Raw genomic sequence first — 15,878 nt, 5'->3', positions numbered from 1 at the left:
GAGACGTTATAACAGTACCAACAGCACTTTATGTATAAAATGTTGTATACCATCTGAAAGTCCATTTGTCCATTCTGTCAGCTTTAAAATAAAGACATTATATCTAATATATCTTCTTTGTTCTTCGGGATATATTCACCTTTGGCTTTAAAACACAACTATCATACACTGGGTGCTTCGCTACCCTAACAAAAATTAAATACATACAAAATTTTCTATACTTTTATAGAAAATTAAGATTGATTTAAAAATTTTTAATGTTTCAGCTTTTTACGTTCAATATCACATAAATAAATTCGCATTCAGGAAGAAGCTTTTATTTTTAGTTTCATTCGTTTAGCTTCCACATTATAAAAAATTTTGAAATTAATATTTGAAAAAAAGTACTACAAAATACCTCTTATTTAATGAAAAATTTTATGTTTCTGTGTTCAATATTATAGACAATTCAAAAAATATAATTTGATGAATGAAAAAGTACCAAAAGTCCCTTTCAGTAGATTTTCATTCACTAAGGTCCCTATATTTTAAATTTTATATTTCTATGTTCAATATCGTAAAAATATCAAAAAGTACCATCGGATAAATGAAAAAGTACAAAAGTCCCTCTCAATAAATTCTCATTTAATAAGGATGTGTTCCGGTTAACCATTATTATGAAACCAAAAGGTACCATTTGAAGAATGGAAAAGTACCAAAGAGTACCCACTTACAGAATATTATTCAGTCAAGACCGGTTGAAAAAGTACTAAAAAGTACTAAAAAGTTCTCTTTTAAAGAATCTTATTCAATGAGGACCGTGTATGTTTAATAATCATGTGTTTTGAATTCATTTTATAAAACACACAGAGTATCATTTGAATAAAGAAAAAGTACCAAAAGTGGAATAAATTCTACCTTAGTGGAAAGTTCTAATAAAAATACTTTTTTGAGAATTAAGTTTACAAAATGTTCCGTATTTAAATCTATATATTACAGATAAAACTCAAACGATTCAAATCTGCATTCTTTTGTTCCAGAAAAATTGTGCTTTCAAAAGGGTACCAAACAGTTAACTCGAATTTGGTCCTATATAGGCCTTAGTACTCGAATTCCAAAATAATATACTAATAGCTTATTTTATGTGAGTAAATAAACTAAATTTTCAAATTTTATAAAAATTGGCTCAATGAGTTTGAATAAAATTAAATTTCCCGTTTTTCCCCATTTTGGTACTTTTTTCCCCAGTGAAATGGCAAACATTTGGTTTCAATAAATATTACAGAGTTAGTCCGTAATTTAATAGGAATACTTCAATAAAAAAATACTTGAAAAGAAAAAGTTTTCTTAATGTGCTAAAAAAAAGTACAGTTTTCTCCCTTTTACACCCAAAAAGGGCAGAATTTTATAAGAAGAACAGGTGTCTCCCAATTTTGGGAAATGTATTCAAAATTTTTACAAAAAAGTTATTTTGTTTATTAGTTAAAAAGTTTTAAAGGTCCAAAAAAGGTACCAAAATCACTTTTGTTACACATTTTCAGATATAGATATAGATATATGTGCATTTAAAATTTTTCTTGTATCACTAATAATATCACCAAAAACACGTCTACTGTCAAAATTTCATGATTTTAGGTTCAGCCGTAGGTTCAGTAACGCTAATCTTTTATATATATTGATAAATTGTCAAAAACTGAATTTGTTCATACATTTCGCCTTTATTTTACAAAAAACTTATATATTCCTTTGAACTGTTTAAAAATCTGCTGTAATTGCTGAGAATCATCCATTGAAGTTGACGGACGGACGGACGGACGGGTATAAATGCCATAAATATAACGAAAACCATGAGTTATCGAGCCTTAGGTAAAGATATCTCGCAGAAGAATGATGTATGTCAAATGTTAAAGCTTTATCTTTAAGTTGACACAATGGACATTTATTGACATGGCGCTGTTATAAAGTCTCAAAAAGGGCCAAAAATGGAATTTTTTCAAACTTCAGTACATTATATCGCAAATCTAAGATGTTATTGAAAAAGCCAGATTCGGATTTACCGCAGTTCAATCCTTTAGAAAATGTTAACATTGTCCCAGAGTATAGTTTTAGCTTTTAAATGCTATGTAATTTTAAAGGATCAGAGTTAATTTTTCAAGATCAGAGTTCCAGGAATTGAAATGTAAAAGAACTCAAGAGATATTGAAAAGTATGTTCAAGTACACATTTTACAGAAGGGCTTCTTCTAAATCTTAATAAAACCTCATTTTCGTTTATTGTATGAAATGTTTTCCGAAATATAATCGCTCATTTTCAAAAAAAAATCTTTTCCAAAATCTCTTCTCTATACGAAAACCTCCATACAAGTCAATAACAAAAATTAACATTATTCTGCTTAGTAATGTTTAAATTTTTACTTAAATTCTAGTAGAGAAAATATTATTATTAAATATATAAATTTCTTAATTACAATGAGACTTCTCTAATGTACACAATAAGTCATCATAATCATCATCACTTCTATATACTTCGGCCAGGCCATGTGCGCTAGACCAATGTACCCAATTGACTTATATCTACAGTATTCATGGCCATTATAGAGGGTGAGGGAGAAGCTGAGGTGGGTGGTTGTGAGGCTTTCAATATGGATACTGTTGCTGCTACTGGTACTGCTACAGATGATGACGTTAGTGCTGATGATGACGATGGTGATGTTGTAAAATTAGAAGAAGATGATGGAGCAGAGAAGGGTGAAGGTTGTTGTACTAAAACAATATTTGTAGCTGGTATTTGGTGAAAATTTTGTGGCCTTGAGGTTAGAAATGTAGATGCCATTGGCATGTGTTGTTGATGTTGCTGTAGAATATGTTGAAATTGTTGTTTAGGGAATGCACTTGGTTGTGGCGGTGGTGGAGGTGGTAGTTGTGGTAATAAAGATGTTGCTGGTGGTGTTGTTGTTGTTGCTACTGCTGTTGCTGTTGTTGTTTGTGTATGAAACATTTGTTTCTTAATGGTTTTGGCATTTTGTACATGTAATGAGGACAACATATTTTTATCAATAAACATACATGACGTTGACATTGTACTGTTAGATAATGCCGCTTCACTGTGCAAAGTGTTTGCTGTAACTGCTGTTGACATTATGGGGGGAGTTGCTAGTTGTTCTTGTTGTTGTTGCTGCTGCTGATGTTCTAGCTGATTATCTGTAGTTGTAATAGTAACATTACGATTCGTTGCATTTGAAGTACCATTTATGGAATTTGCTCTTATTTCATTTGTAAGTCTTTGATTATGTTGCTGTTGTTGCTGTTTTATTAGAGGAAATGCTGTTGTTTTCATATTTACTCTTGCAGGATTATTAGCCACGGTTACAGCTTGTTTTGGCTCCAACTGCTCCTTGTTGTTAGAGCATAATTGTATACTAGGTTTGGCTATAATCTTTTCTAATTTTATTACCTCTTCTTTTGATTTAATGTTATTTAAGGATAATTTTTGTATATCTATAGATTTCTCCAAGTTAGTGAGTATAGTGTTGGTATCATTTCTAAGCGGATTTGTTAAGTCTTTTGTTATAGTCTTGGTATCCGCTTGTCTTTGAGTAGTCTGCTTTATATCTTGTGGCGAATCGTTGATATCCTTTTCCTGTTGCTCCTGCAAATACTCTATACTAAGCCGTTCTAAAATAAGCAATTTCTTTTGTAATTGTTCATTTGTTTGCATCAGGTTAGCTTCAACTTTACGTATATCCCCACACTGTAGAGCCAAATTATTATCTAGCTTTTCAATTTCCATTTGTGCCTCTCGTTGTGTCTGTTGGGCCATTCTTAGCTGATGTTTACGTACCTTGCCATGCAATTTGGCAGCCAGCTCTTCCTCCTTTTGTAGTTGTTTATTTAGAGTGTAGATTTTTTCCAACCACAATATTTGCATTTCAATTTCCTGTTCATTGTCCTTGAGGTGATGCTTACCATCTATAGCATTCAATTCATGCTGTTGATGGTTATGTTGTTGTTGTTGTTGTTTATCCACCTTTTCTTTATCTTTATTTTTATTTGTTTTTAAATTAAAATCCTTTGCCGTAGTTTTCTCATCCATTGTTGATTTTTCTTTGTGTCGTTTCTTTTTCTTTTCTTTTTTCACTTCCTTATCCTTGAGTTTATGTTTTGCCATCATATTAAATGCCTGCGCTGCTGATGGTATATTATCGGTTATAGCTCCAGCAGCTAACGTTGCTCCTGCCGGCATAATTGTTGCCCTAGGAGTTGTTGTTGTTGTTGTTTGTAGCATTGCTGGTATTGTGGCTGCTCGATGATATGGTTCATCTGCATAAAAAATATAAGAAAATTGGGACATAATTAAGAGACAAAAGAAAATGTTTAAGGTGTTCAAGATTTTTGTTAAATTAAGATTAAGCCAAAAAACACAATAGAGGTTATTGTTTGCTTAGTGTAAACGAACTTTTGTCACTCTGTAGCTAAGAATTAAGTATTTTTTAGGTTTTATTATAAAAAATATAGATGGGTATGTGAACATTCAGAAACTCAAAACTTTCACCGACTCCATAAAGTGAAATATCAAATATTTTCTTAAGATTAAATATAATTTAATTTGATACATTTTATAATAATATTCCAGACATTCCAAGGAATGTTGATACCGAATATTATCGAAATCAATTTAAGAGTTTAGAAGTTATAAACGAGTGAATATTTTAAGGTTAGGGAGAAAAATTTTCGTATTTATGTATTAATAAGTAAAATTTTCATATAAAATTGTTTGTTTTAGAAACACAAGTTAACATATATAAAATTTTTAAAATTGCTCGAAAAGAAACCAAGTTATTAACAAAACTTTTTAAAATTTTGAACCAAAATTTCCGTGACTTTTTTTTAAATTTTTAATAATAACTAATTTATAAAAATATTAAATTGTTTCCCTAACAACAATTACTTTCAATTAAATAATTTTCCTTTAAACAAAATAACAAATATTTATTTAAACTTCAGGGCATTTAAAACCATAGTTTATACTTATTTATTTCGTTATATGCTTTGCTTATATACAAAAGTATTTAAAAACACAAAATACCATTCATTTCACAAAAAAATCATAACAACTTAAAAAAATTCCTTTACAATAAAAAATTCTTTATAAAGTCTTATCTTACCACATTTTACAAAAAAAAAAGCAAGTAAAATCCCTCAACATTTTAAATGGTTGAGATTTAAAAAATTCAATAGAATACAATTTAAATATTTCTGATTCTCTTATGTATCTTTTTTTATTTCTTGCAGAACACAAGGAATTAAACAGAATCAATATTACTGAAGTGGGGGAACATTTTTTTTATAAAAATCTCAAAAATACAAGCACCAGTGAATGGAAGAAAAAACGGAAAAATTTGTTGAACAAAAATTAACAATGGCATAAATTAATGCCACTTAACTTAACTGTAGTTTAAATAAAACATTGTTTATTTTGTAGAGAATTCTTGAGAGTTGAAAAGAAACTGTTTTTATCAAAAATTTGTTAAGCTTGATTAGAAATTCACACATTTTCAAGGTTTTGATTTTTTTTTTTTTTAAGAGATTAAGTATTTGAAAAATTTAAATTTTGAAAACTATATACATATCAGTTAGGAACACAAAAAAACTCATCTTTACTAAATTTGATTCCTTTAACATTTAATTCCTTTTACATTTTAATTCCTTTAACATTTTAGTTCTTAAAATATTTTTAAAATGATTTTAAACCACTGTCGAACTAAATCTGTACAATTTCCTATGTCACCGTAGCGTATGAGTGTTATGTTATTTTATGGAAATTTTTAGTACTCATACTCGCAATTTTAATGCAGAAAAAATACGGAAATATAAAAAGTGTATTTTTTTCTAAACAGCCAATTTTATTGACATTGAATCAATTTCCGTTTTTACATGTAATTCTTACACGAGTATAAAATATGTAGGTAATATTTTGGGAAATTGAAATCTAAACTGAGATAATATTAAACATTTTTCCATAAAATTCGCATTTCATTCATAAACAGTTTCCCATACCTTTGACACAAATATTAAATAAATTCAAAACAACAAACACAAATTGTTGTTGTTTCCAGTGGTTTACTGTTTATTATAAACAAACTAACACAAAGTACTCAAAAACAAACACAATCTGAAGGTTGTTGTTGTTGCTTTAGGATTTTTGCTTAAATCTCCGTTATTTATGGACTGATTTTGCTGATTTTCAATAGGAAACTTCTCGAAAGCATGTTAGAAAGAATTATTGAAGATATATATTCCAAAGGTATCAGGAGTCTTCAGAAAATTTATTTTAACTGACATACAGACAGACACGAATGTCGAGAGTTTAACGTGAACACCTGCCATGACGGCCTAATTTCACGGTGGTCTTTTTCATCCACTGGGTAGACTACACACTGTCTACCACCCGCCCTGAATCCTTCTATGAAGAACTGAGGTGGCCATGTACAAGCACTTTGCTGAAGAACTCGAGCTATCTAATCTCTTGCCATAGTAGCCCCGTTGCGAAATGGCAGGCATAATACAAACCCCGAAAAGGAAAAAGCAATCATTGGTCTAAATTCAATAGAAGGGGCGACAAACCCCATCATTAGGTGAAATCAATCTTCCGGTATACCGGAAGGTGACCAGCCTTATGATATCATGCAAGATTGCATTATTTAAAATGCAACTAATGACCCATTCCAGTGCATTCCTTAACATCTTAAAGCCTGCGCAACCACACTACCGAGATGGCTCTGTTGGTTTGGCAACAGCACCTAGAGACGCATTAGGTAGCCCGAAATAACCAGCCAATAAATCAGGATCCCTCTGTATGTCAGATAATATGACAAAGGATGTAGAAATTTCCAAAGTCAATTCGAACCCAATAATTACCCCGACGAATTGAGGGAACGCACCTAAACCGTATGTCGCGTATCATGAAACAGTATGAATCCTGCTGAGATGGCAACAACATCGAGAACTTTCCTGAAGTAAAAGGTCTACTAAATCAGTACTAGTCTCCTGTACTAGAGGAGACTTTCCCGATCGTTAACCAATTACATCAGTTCTATTCTCAGACCACAAAGAAGGATCTACGGAATGACAGGCAACTACCAGGTATCAACCTGAAAATTCCCCAACATATACTAGCGCCCTACTACGCGAAGAGTAAGAGATACTCAACGGATTCAGGAATCCATCATAAGTTGCTTTGCACATCACCTAGTGACATCTGTTGAGATGGCAATGCCACCGGAGAGAGAATTCAGACATATTTGGCATTTGGATATATCAGTCCTTAAACCAACATTCTATCTCCGCAAATTTGGCTATAAACCTCAGCCACTACAATTTTGAAGATAATTTGATAAAATTTATAAATTCTCGGACTATGTCAGATATAAAAGCAAAACCTACACACATCCCTACAGGGATCAATCAAACACATTCCTCTAAACCTTTCCTCTCTATAAATTTAATACTATTTATGGTTATTGAATTTCACCTTAAAAGATACTTGTATTATTGCACTTTAACAAAATCAGCTATAAAAAACCTACCTTTATTGCTATTAAGATAAACAAAAAAAGTCTCAAGGCTAAAAGAAAAATTTGTCAGCATTAAGTTTGTCTAACAGATTTTATGCGTATTTTTTTAACATATAGACAAGACTTCCATGAAGAATATTTTATTCCTTTATTATATGTATTCATAAACATAAGTGTATACAATAACAAAAATAATAATAAAAATTCCTATCTATACAAAGACAAAATTTGATTCAGTAAAAATAAAATTTTAATAAAATTGCAATAAAAAATATTGAATGAAAATTCTCTTAAGACATTTTAACATGCTAATTTTAATATAAAGTGAATAAATAAGGAAGTAGCAACACGCATAACTTCCGTAAAAAGCTTTGTTAATTTTAATCTTAAATTTACTCACTCCTCTACTAACGAGGCATCTAACAAAATCATCTGTTTAAAAAGGAAGCTTCCATAATGGAATATTTCGATCATAAAAAAAGCCTAAAATAAAATTTCTCTTTTGAAAGATATAATAACAGTTGTGTTACTTTACACCTTAATGTTCTTTTTATGATTTTTTTTATAACAATTTTTGATGAAAAACAGGGAATTCTTACAACACACCTGAAGAGATTTATTTATGTTGTTTGAAGACATCAACAAATATCCTTGTAGGTATTTTATTGATAAGATTTATTTTATGTAAAATTTCTTTCATTTTTTTTTTAATTTATTAATCTTACACACACAAGTACTGAAAGAAATTAACCGATAAAAATTTTTAGTTACATCATTTTATTTCTTAAAATTTTGTATTTTTCTGACATAATTATAAAATTGACACCGTTTAAGTTAAAAAGGTCTCAAATATATTAGTTTTGTTTAAACCTAAAACATCTTTAAATTTGCTGAATTCCTTGTAATAACAAATAATATGATATAAGTCCTTTTTACCTTAACCCAATAATATGTTTTAAATGTCTATAGTAATGTGGTTCATTTTAACGATTGTAAATATTTTTATAGGACCTAAACAAACACTGTCGCCAGAAAAAAAAGACTAAAAATAAAATGGGTTAACAATAATAAGAAAGAAGTAAATAAATAAAAAGTGGTTTTAAGGTAAAATGTTTACAATGTATTTTTCCTACATTGATCTTTTATAAGAATAGATATAGACTTTATTGTAACTGTTTGCTTTTTATGTTAAAGAAAATGTTTTCTGATTTCTTAAATAAGTATATGATTGTGTTACAAAAGAAGGGTGTTTTATTCAAAAGTTTTCCCAAAAGTAGACCGTTTTCTAAGGAACACTGCTTCTTCATACAGATGTCTGTTTTCCATAGAAATAATCTTCTTAAGGAGCACTATTTCTCAATGGAAAAAGTCTTCCTGAGAATGACTATTTTCCCACAGGAAGACTGTTTTCCTATAGAAAAAGTCTCTTAAGACTGTTTTCCTATAGTAAAAGTCTTCCTAAGGAAGACGTTTTCTTAGAGAAAAATTGTTGCTAAGGAAAACTGTTTTCCTATAGAAAAAGTCTTCCTAAGGAAGACTGTTTTCATATAGAAAAAGTCTTCCTAAGAAAGACATTTTTCCTATAGAAAAAGTCTTCCTAAGGAAGACTGTTTTCCTATAGAAAAAGTCTTCCTAAGAAAGACTATTTTCCTATAGAAAAAGTCTTCCTAAGGAAGACTTCCTAAGGAAGACTGTTTTCCTATAGAAAAAGTCTTCCTAAGGAAGACTGTTTTCCTATAGAAAAAGTCTTCCTAAGGAAGACTGTTTTCCTATAGAAAAAGTCTTCCTAAGGAAGACTGTTTTCCTATAGAAAAAGTCTTCCTAAGGAAGACTGTTTTCCTATAGAAAAAGTCTTCCTAAGGAAGACTGTTTTCCTATAGAAAAAGTCTTCCTAAGGAAGACTGTTTTCCTATAGAAAAAGTCTTCCTAAGGAAGACTGCTTTCCTATAGAAAAAGTCTTCCTAAGGAAGACTGCTTTCCTATAGAAAAGGTCTTCCTAAGGAAGACTGTTTTCCTATAGAAAAAGTCTTCCTAAGGAAGACTGTTTTCCTATAGAAAAAGTCTTCCTAAGGAAGACTGTTTTCCTATAGAAAAAGTCTTCCTAAGGAAGACTGTTTTCCTATAGAAAAAGTCTTCCTAAGGAAGACTGTCTTCCTAAGAAAGACTATTCTTCCTAAGAAAGACTAGTCTTCCTGAGAATGACTATTTTCCCACAGGAAGACTGTTTTCCTATAGAAAAAGTCTCTTAAGACTGTTTTCCTATAGTAAAAGTCTTCCTAAGGAAGACGTTTTCTTAGAGAAAAATTGTTGCTAAGGAAAACTGTTTTCCTATAGAAAAAGTCTTCCTAAGGAAGACTGTTTTCATATAGAAAAAGTCTTCCTAAGAAAGACATTTTTCCTATAGAAAAAGTCTTCCTAAGGAAGACTGTTTTCCTATAGAAAAAGTCTTCCTAAGAAAGACTATTTTCCTATAGAAAAAGTCTTCCTAAGGAAGACTGTTTTCCTATAGAAAAAGTCTTCCTAAGGAAGACTGTTTTCCTATAGAAAAAGTCTTCCTAAGGAAGACTGTTTTCCTATAGAAAAAGTCTTCCTAAGGAAGACTGTTTTCCTATAGAAAAAGTCTTCCTAAGGAAGACTGTTTTCCTATAGAAAAAGTCTTCCTAAGGAAGACTGTTTTCCTATAGAAAAAGTCTTCCTAAAGAAGACTGTTTTCCTATAGAAAAAGTCTTCCTAAGGAAGACTGTTTTCCTATAGAAAAAGTCTTCCTAAGGAAGACTGTTTTCCTATAGAAAAAGTCTTCCTAAGGAAGACTGTCTTCCTAAGAAAGACTATTTTTCTTCTTAAGGAAGACTGTTTTCCTATTAAAAAAGTATTCCTAAGGAAAAAGGGAAAAAGAAGACAATTTGCATACAGAAAAGTCTACTATTTTCTTATAAGAAAGAAAAAAATCGTCCATAGGAAGACTATCCTTCTAAAGAAGACTGTTTTCATATGAAAAAAGTTCCTTAGGAAGACTGCTTTGACACAGGAAAATACCTCTTATTTAGTGTAGGAAAAGTCTCTCTGAGAAAAGCGTTTCTCCTATTTCTAAATTATTTAATTTTCTAAGAAAATATTTATACCCTTGATTTATACTTTTGCAAAATCTTAACAAATTTCCAAAAAAAAAAGACCTAATTAAACAAACTCCGTTAGAATGGCCATTATACCTTTAAGCATTTTCCAAACAATTACATCTTAATTATCATTACCTTATCTTGAAATAACAGAAAACATCTCCAAAACTCTTAAACAATTCAAGTGATTTATGGTTACAACTTAATATAAAATAACAAGATGTACTTGTTTTCTGGAAAATATAAAAATCGAAAAACACACACAACATCTGTAGCAATTTAAAATTGTGTCAATCTTTGTTATTGATATGAAATCTAAGACATGCATGTAACACGTATTAAATGTCAAAACATGTCAAAAAATCTTAAACTTGTATATATAACCTTATAGTACGTACAGCTAGTAGTACATAATAGATCTATGAAATAAATATAATAATTTTTGTTTTCATTTTGTTACTTGTTGTGTTAGTAAAGGAAATTCATCATGATGTTCCTCATGTACTTACCTATAAAAATCTCTTCACCATCTTGTATTTCCGGTTCGCATTCGGCTTCATCTAAACCATTTAAATAGGTTTCCAGCAAGTAGTTTTTACCCAACTCACGTTCACGTTTACGATGTTTCTCCTCTTCAATCTTGGTAATTTGACGTTCCTTTTCACTGTGAACGTGTTGTTATTTTATTTTTTTCCATTTTTATTGGCAATAGTATGGGTGGTGTATTTGTATGTTTGTATGTGACAATATTTCAATGTATGTCCAAAAGCAGCACAAATTATTGTTGTAAAGCAGAAGACATGGCCCAGAGGCAGCAAGCAGTAAACAAACAAAATACACATTTACATTGTGGCATCGGGAAGGCAGGATGTGAGAGAGAGTAGTGAACGTTATGACAAACCAGAGACAGCAAGAAGAAAATCAAATGAAAACGAAAACAAAAAACGGAAATAAAAGATAAAAAGTTAAGTAAAAACCCAATTAATTATACAAGCAGTTTCTTTTAATTATGACCAACACAATGCTTGTTGTTATTACGATTTGTAAATATATGACTGTGATATCGACCTTGTGAAAAACAAAGTTACTGGGATGTGTAAATAGAGATGAATGGGTGACTGGTATAAATTTAAGTTTGTTATATACATAAAAAGAGCTACTTACTAAAATTAAATTTAAACAAAAATTGATTTTAAGCAAATTTTCACAATTGAAATTGTCTTTTTATAGCAAATTTTCGAAAATTTTCACTTCTTTATTAAAAAATTTATCTTTTTTATAATAAATGTCTCATTTATTACTTTTTTAAGTCTCACTTTTATAGAAAAGTTTTTGAAAATTCATCATTTAATGGAATATTTCCAACATAAGTATTTAACTTTTTATAGAAAAATGTTACAAAATATCTCTTTTTATAAAAATTTCACTTAAAAACCCTTTTTTAACAAAATTTTAATTTTATAATGTTTACCAAATTTCTTATTTTTACAAATTTTTTCTTCTTTTTAGAATATATATCCAAAATTTCTCTTTTTATAGAAAACTTTTCGAAATATTTATATTTTAAGAAAATTTCTCTTTGACAAAAAATTTTGGAAAAAGTTCTCTCTACATAGAATATTTTGTCCTTAAATTCCTCAAAAGGAACATTTTTTGAGAGAACTTTACAAAAAAATTTCACTTTTTTGGAGAATTTTCAGAAAAATTATCTTTTTATAGAAAATCTTCTAAAAAATTATTTTTTAATAGAAAATCTTTTGAAAAATTAAATTTTTATAGAAAATTTGCAAAAAAAATTGCTTTATATGGAACATTTCTTAAAAAATTCCCTATCGAAAATTTAGAAATATTTTCTTTTTATTGAAAATTTCTCTTTTTACAGAAAATTCTCTTTTTGTAGAAATTTTTTTGAAAAATTCTCATTTTGTAGAAAATTTTCTAAATTTTTTTTTATAGAAAATTTTCTGAAAAATTCTCTTTGTATAGGAAATTTTCTGAAAAATTCTTTTTGTAGAAAATTTTCTGAAAAGTTCTCGTTTTGTAGAAAATTTTTTGAAAAATTCTCTTTTTATAGAAAATTTTCTGATAAATTCTCTTTTTATATAAAATTTCCTGAAAAATTCTCTTTTATAGCAAATTTTCTGCATGATTCTCTTTTTCATAGAAAATTTTCTGAAAAAATCTCTTTTTATATAAAATTTTCTTAAAAATTCTCTTTATAAGTAAATTTTCTGGAAAATTCTCTTTTTATAGAAAATTTTCTGAAAAATGCTCTTTTTATAGAAAATTTTCTGAAAAATTCTCTTTTTATAGAAAATTTTCTGAAAAATTCTCTTTTTATAGAAAATTTTCTGAAAAATTCTCTTTTTATAGAAAATTTTCTGAAAAATTCTCTTTTTATAGAAAATTTTCTGAAAAATTCTCTTTTTATAGAAAATTTTCTGAAAAATTCTCTTTTTATAGAAAATTTTCTGAAAAATTCTCGTTTTAAAGAAAATTTTTTAAAAAATTCTCGTTTTGTAGAAAATTTTCTGAAAAATTCTAATTTTGTAGAAAATGTTCCAAAGTTCTCTTTTTATGTAAAATTTCTGAAAAATTCACTTTTTAAAGAAAATTTTCTGAAAAATTCACTTTCTCTAAAAAGTTTCCAAAAAATTATATTTTTATAGAAAAGTTTCCTAAGAATTATTGTTTTTTTATAGAAACTTTTCTAAAAAATGGAAAATTTTAGATATTAATAAAATATTTGGAAAAATCTCATTTTAAAATTTTAAACTTTAAAACGAATAGCTTTTTGTAAACGTTTTTGGTAAAATTTCAGTTTTTATAAATTTTTTAAAATTATCTCTTTCAAAAATGTTTTTCTTTTAAAACAAAATTTTCCAAAAGTTCTCATAATAAAGAAATTTCATACTTATAATAAAATGAAGTCACTCGTCCATCTCTATATAAAATAGCACTATTATAGGACACACAATAATATCCCAGTAGAATGCGTATTTGTATTAATGTATGATGAAATTTTTGTATGTCATTTAAAATAAATTTATGTTTCGTTTCTATATGAATGTGTCCATGTATTTATTTATGTGAATGTTTATGTGCGATAAACATGTATAATAGGGTGAGTTTTTATAAAATCGAAATTTTAAAATCATGTAAAAGAAAAATCTTTAAATTAAAGGCTTGATTCTTTTTCAAGTTTTAAAAATACTTTCTATTTTAAAAAAATTTTCGAAAATTATCATTCAAAAACATACCCCCTAATATTTAACCATATTTGCTATTTATAAATACTTTAATCAAAAAGATACCTACCGTAACAGAGACAATTGCCGCTGTATGGTCTCATCCTGAGCTAAAATTATTTTCATCAGACGCTCATTGCCCATTGTACAGCGTGATAATTTCGGATGCAGAGTATTGGCCTGTGCCAGCCATTGTGATGATTTATGCTTGCGACGGCGAAATTTAGCACTACGTGCACTGCCCACCGGACTACCCATGCCGCTGTCCTTGTCGGTGGAGATTAATGATGACAACTGTGGCGTTGTATTATTGATGTACACGGCTGGTGCGGGACCCAAATGACGTAACAACAATTCACACTGTGGTTTAAATATAATTAAGGAAACAACAAGAATGAAATGAAAAGTAAATAAGAATAACAAAACAAATCAAAAAAATACAACAGCAAAGAAGTGATAAAAAACATTAAACAGGATATTAGTACTTTCAGTTTTTTCTGTATAAAAGGATTTTTTTTATTTTCACACAAACTTTCATAAACGTGCATATTGCGTGACTTGTCTTAATTCATTGCTATTTATATGTTTCACCCATATTTCGTTTATAATGTTGAGGTTTCAGTTGCCTTTTTTTGTTCGTTTTCTTTTTAATCATTTCGTATTGCCGAACATCAGTCAAAGTAAAAGAGGCAAAGTGGGTTTAATTCAGTTGAAATTAAGTTTTTATGCTTTTCACTTAATAATGTAGTAGCTGCTTAGAGCAATGTGGTGATGTAGTGATCTTATGAAGAAAAAGTTACCAAGATTTCTTTTTACATATTTAAGTAATATAAATTATCGTTATAAATAAAAGGCAAGTAAGGGATGTATTCATATGTTTATGTATGTTTTTGCGAAGCCAAAAATGAGTTGTTATGAGGTCATTGAACTAGGCCAAGTATAAAACGTTTTGTGCTAACCTTGTTAATTAAATTATATGTAGTAAATTTATTTTACTTAGTTTGTCATAAAACTGGTAATGGTATATTGAGATAAAGGGAAAATTAATAACGCAAATTAAGAAAATTTAACTGGTGTTAAAACTATCTTAGGGCAAGAGAGTAAAAAAAAAATCCAAATTTTCGAACATTTAAAATTTGATTTGACATGGGATCTAACCAGAGAACCACATAATCTGTGTGGCCACTTGCCCGCAGCACTTGTCCTGTCTGCTCAGTTGGTTGAAGTTCCATCGAGATCCACGCTGTGGCTGTGGTTTAAACCCAAATTTACCGTAAGAGTAAGTTGCGGTAAAAAGACTGATGCACGGTGAAATCTATAAGTTCGGTGCTGATCCCGAATGACAACAGATACCCCACATAGGAGTGACTGTGGGACTAAGCGTTGGAAATGAGTTGGTGTTAATTGTATATGATACAGAAAGAATGTACGGGTATACGGACCTTGCCAACCCGTATGCCTAGAGTAAGTGTGTCGGATGTTGTTCTCTATTGAGTGTGTCGGATGAATGAGAAGTGTGTTGGGTTGAATAGAGATGGATGAAAGGTATCTTATACATACAAGTGATACAATTAAATTTTTCTTCCTTGTTCAGGTATGTTCAGGGTAAACTCTGTTCATACCACATTTACCACAGTGTGTCACAGGGACTAAGACAAGAGTCGCGGCTTATTTAATGGATTCGAACTTCGGTCTACCTGCCTCTGTTGCTGATACAACAGAGGCCATACCACCTGCGTGGCTGTAAACGGATGTGATGTTTTTGCATCTCGGAAGTTAAGCAACGGGGCAGCAATGGTCAGAGATTAGATAGCTCAAGTACTTGAGCAAAGTGCACGTACATATACTTAAATATACGATATACTTAAATTGACACCTGGGTGTAAGAAGCACAATGGGGCGGTGGTGAGGCATCACAAAAGGTCACCTAGTGGCTAAAAAAACCATCATGAAATAGGCCAA

The 15,878-nt window shown here is 29.6% G+C and overlaps 1 protein-coding gene across 1 annotated transcript in view; it reads right to left on the bottom strand.

The window, feature by feature from the left end:
* Positions 1–2,446: 2,446 nt before the first annotated feature.
* The window catches only part of LOC119601201 (histone-lysine N-methyltransferase, H3 lysine-79 specific), a 65,064-nt gene continuing 51,632 nt past the window's right edge, over positions 2,447–15,878 (bottom strand). Inside the window, exons 3-5 of the mRNA XM_037951983.1 lie at positions 13,987–14,276; positions 11,178–11,332; positions 2,447–4,298 (exon numbers count right to left, since the gene is read on the bottom strand). Coding sequence (XP_037807911.1) covers positions 2,524–4,298; positions 11,178–11,332; positions 13,987–14,276 — 2,220 coding nt within the window. The 3' untranslated portion in view covers positions 2,447–2,523. The remainder of the gene's footprint in view (positions 4,299–11,177; positions 11,333–13,986; positions 14,277–15,878) is intronic.

The sequence above is a fragment of the Lucilia sericata genome, unplaced genomic scaffold (genome assembly GCF_015586225.1).
Source record: "Lucilia sericata isolate MDLA Ls3-8-SP2 unplaced genomic scaffold, ASM1558622v1 Contig000148F_arrow, whole genome shotgun sequence".
In the NCBI taxonomy this organism is placed as follows: Eukaryota; Metazoa; Arthropoda; class Insecta; order Diptera; family Calliphoridae; genus Lucilia; species Lucilia sericata.
This window is presented reverse-complemented; position numbering and strand designations above follow the sequence as displayed.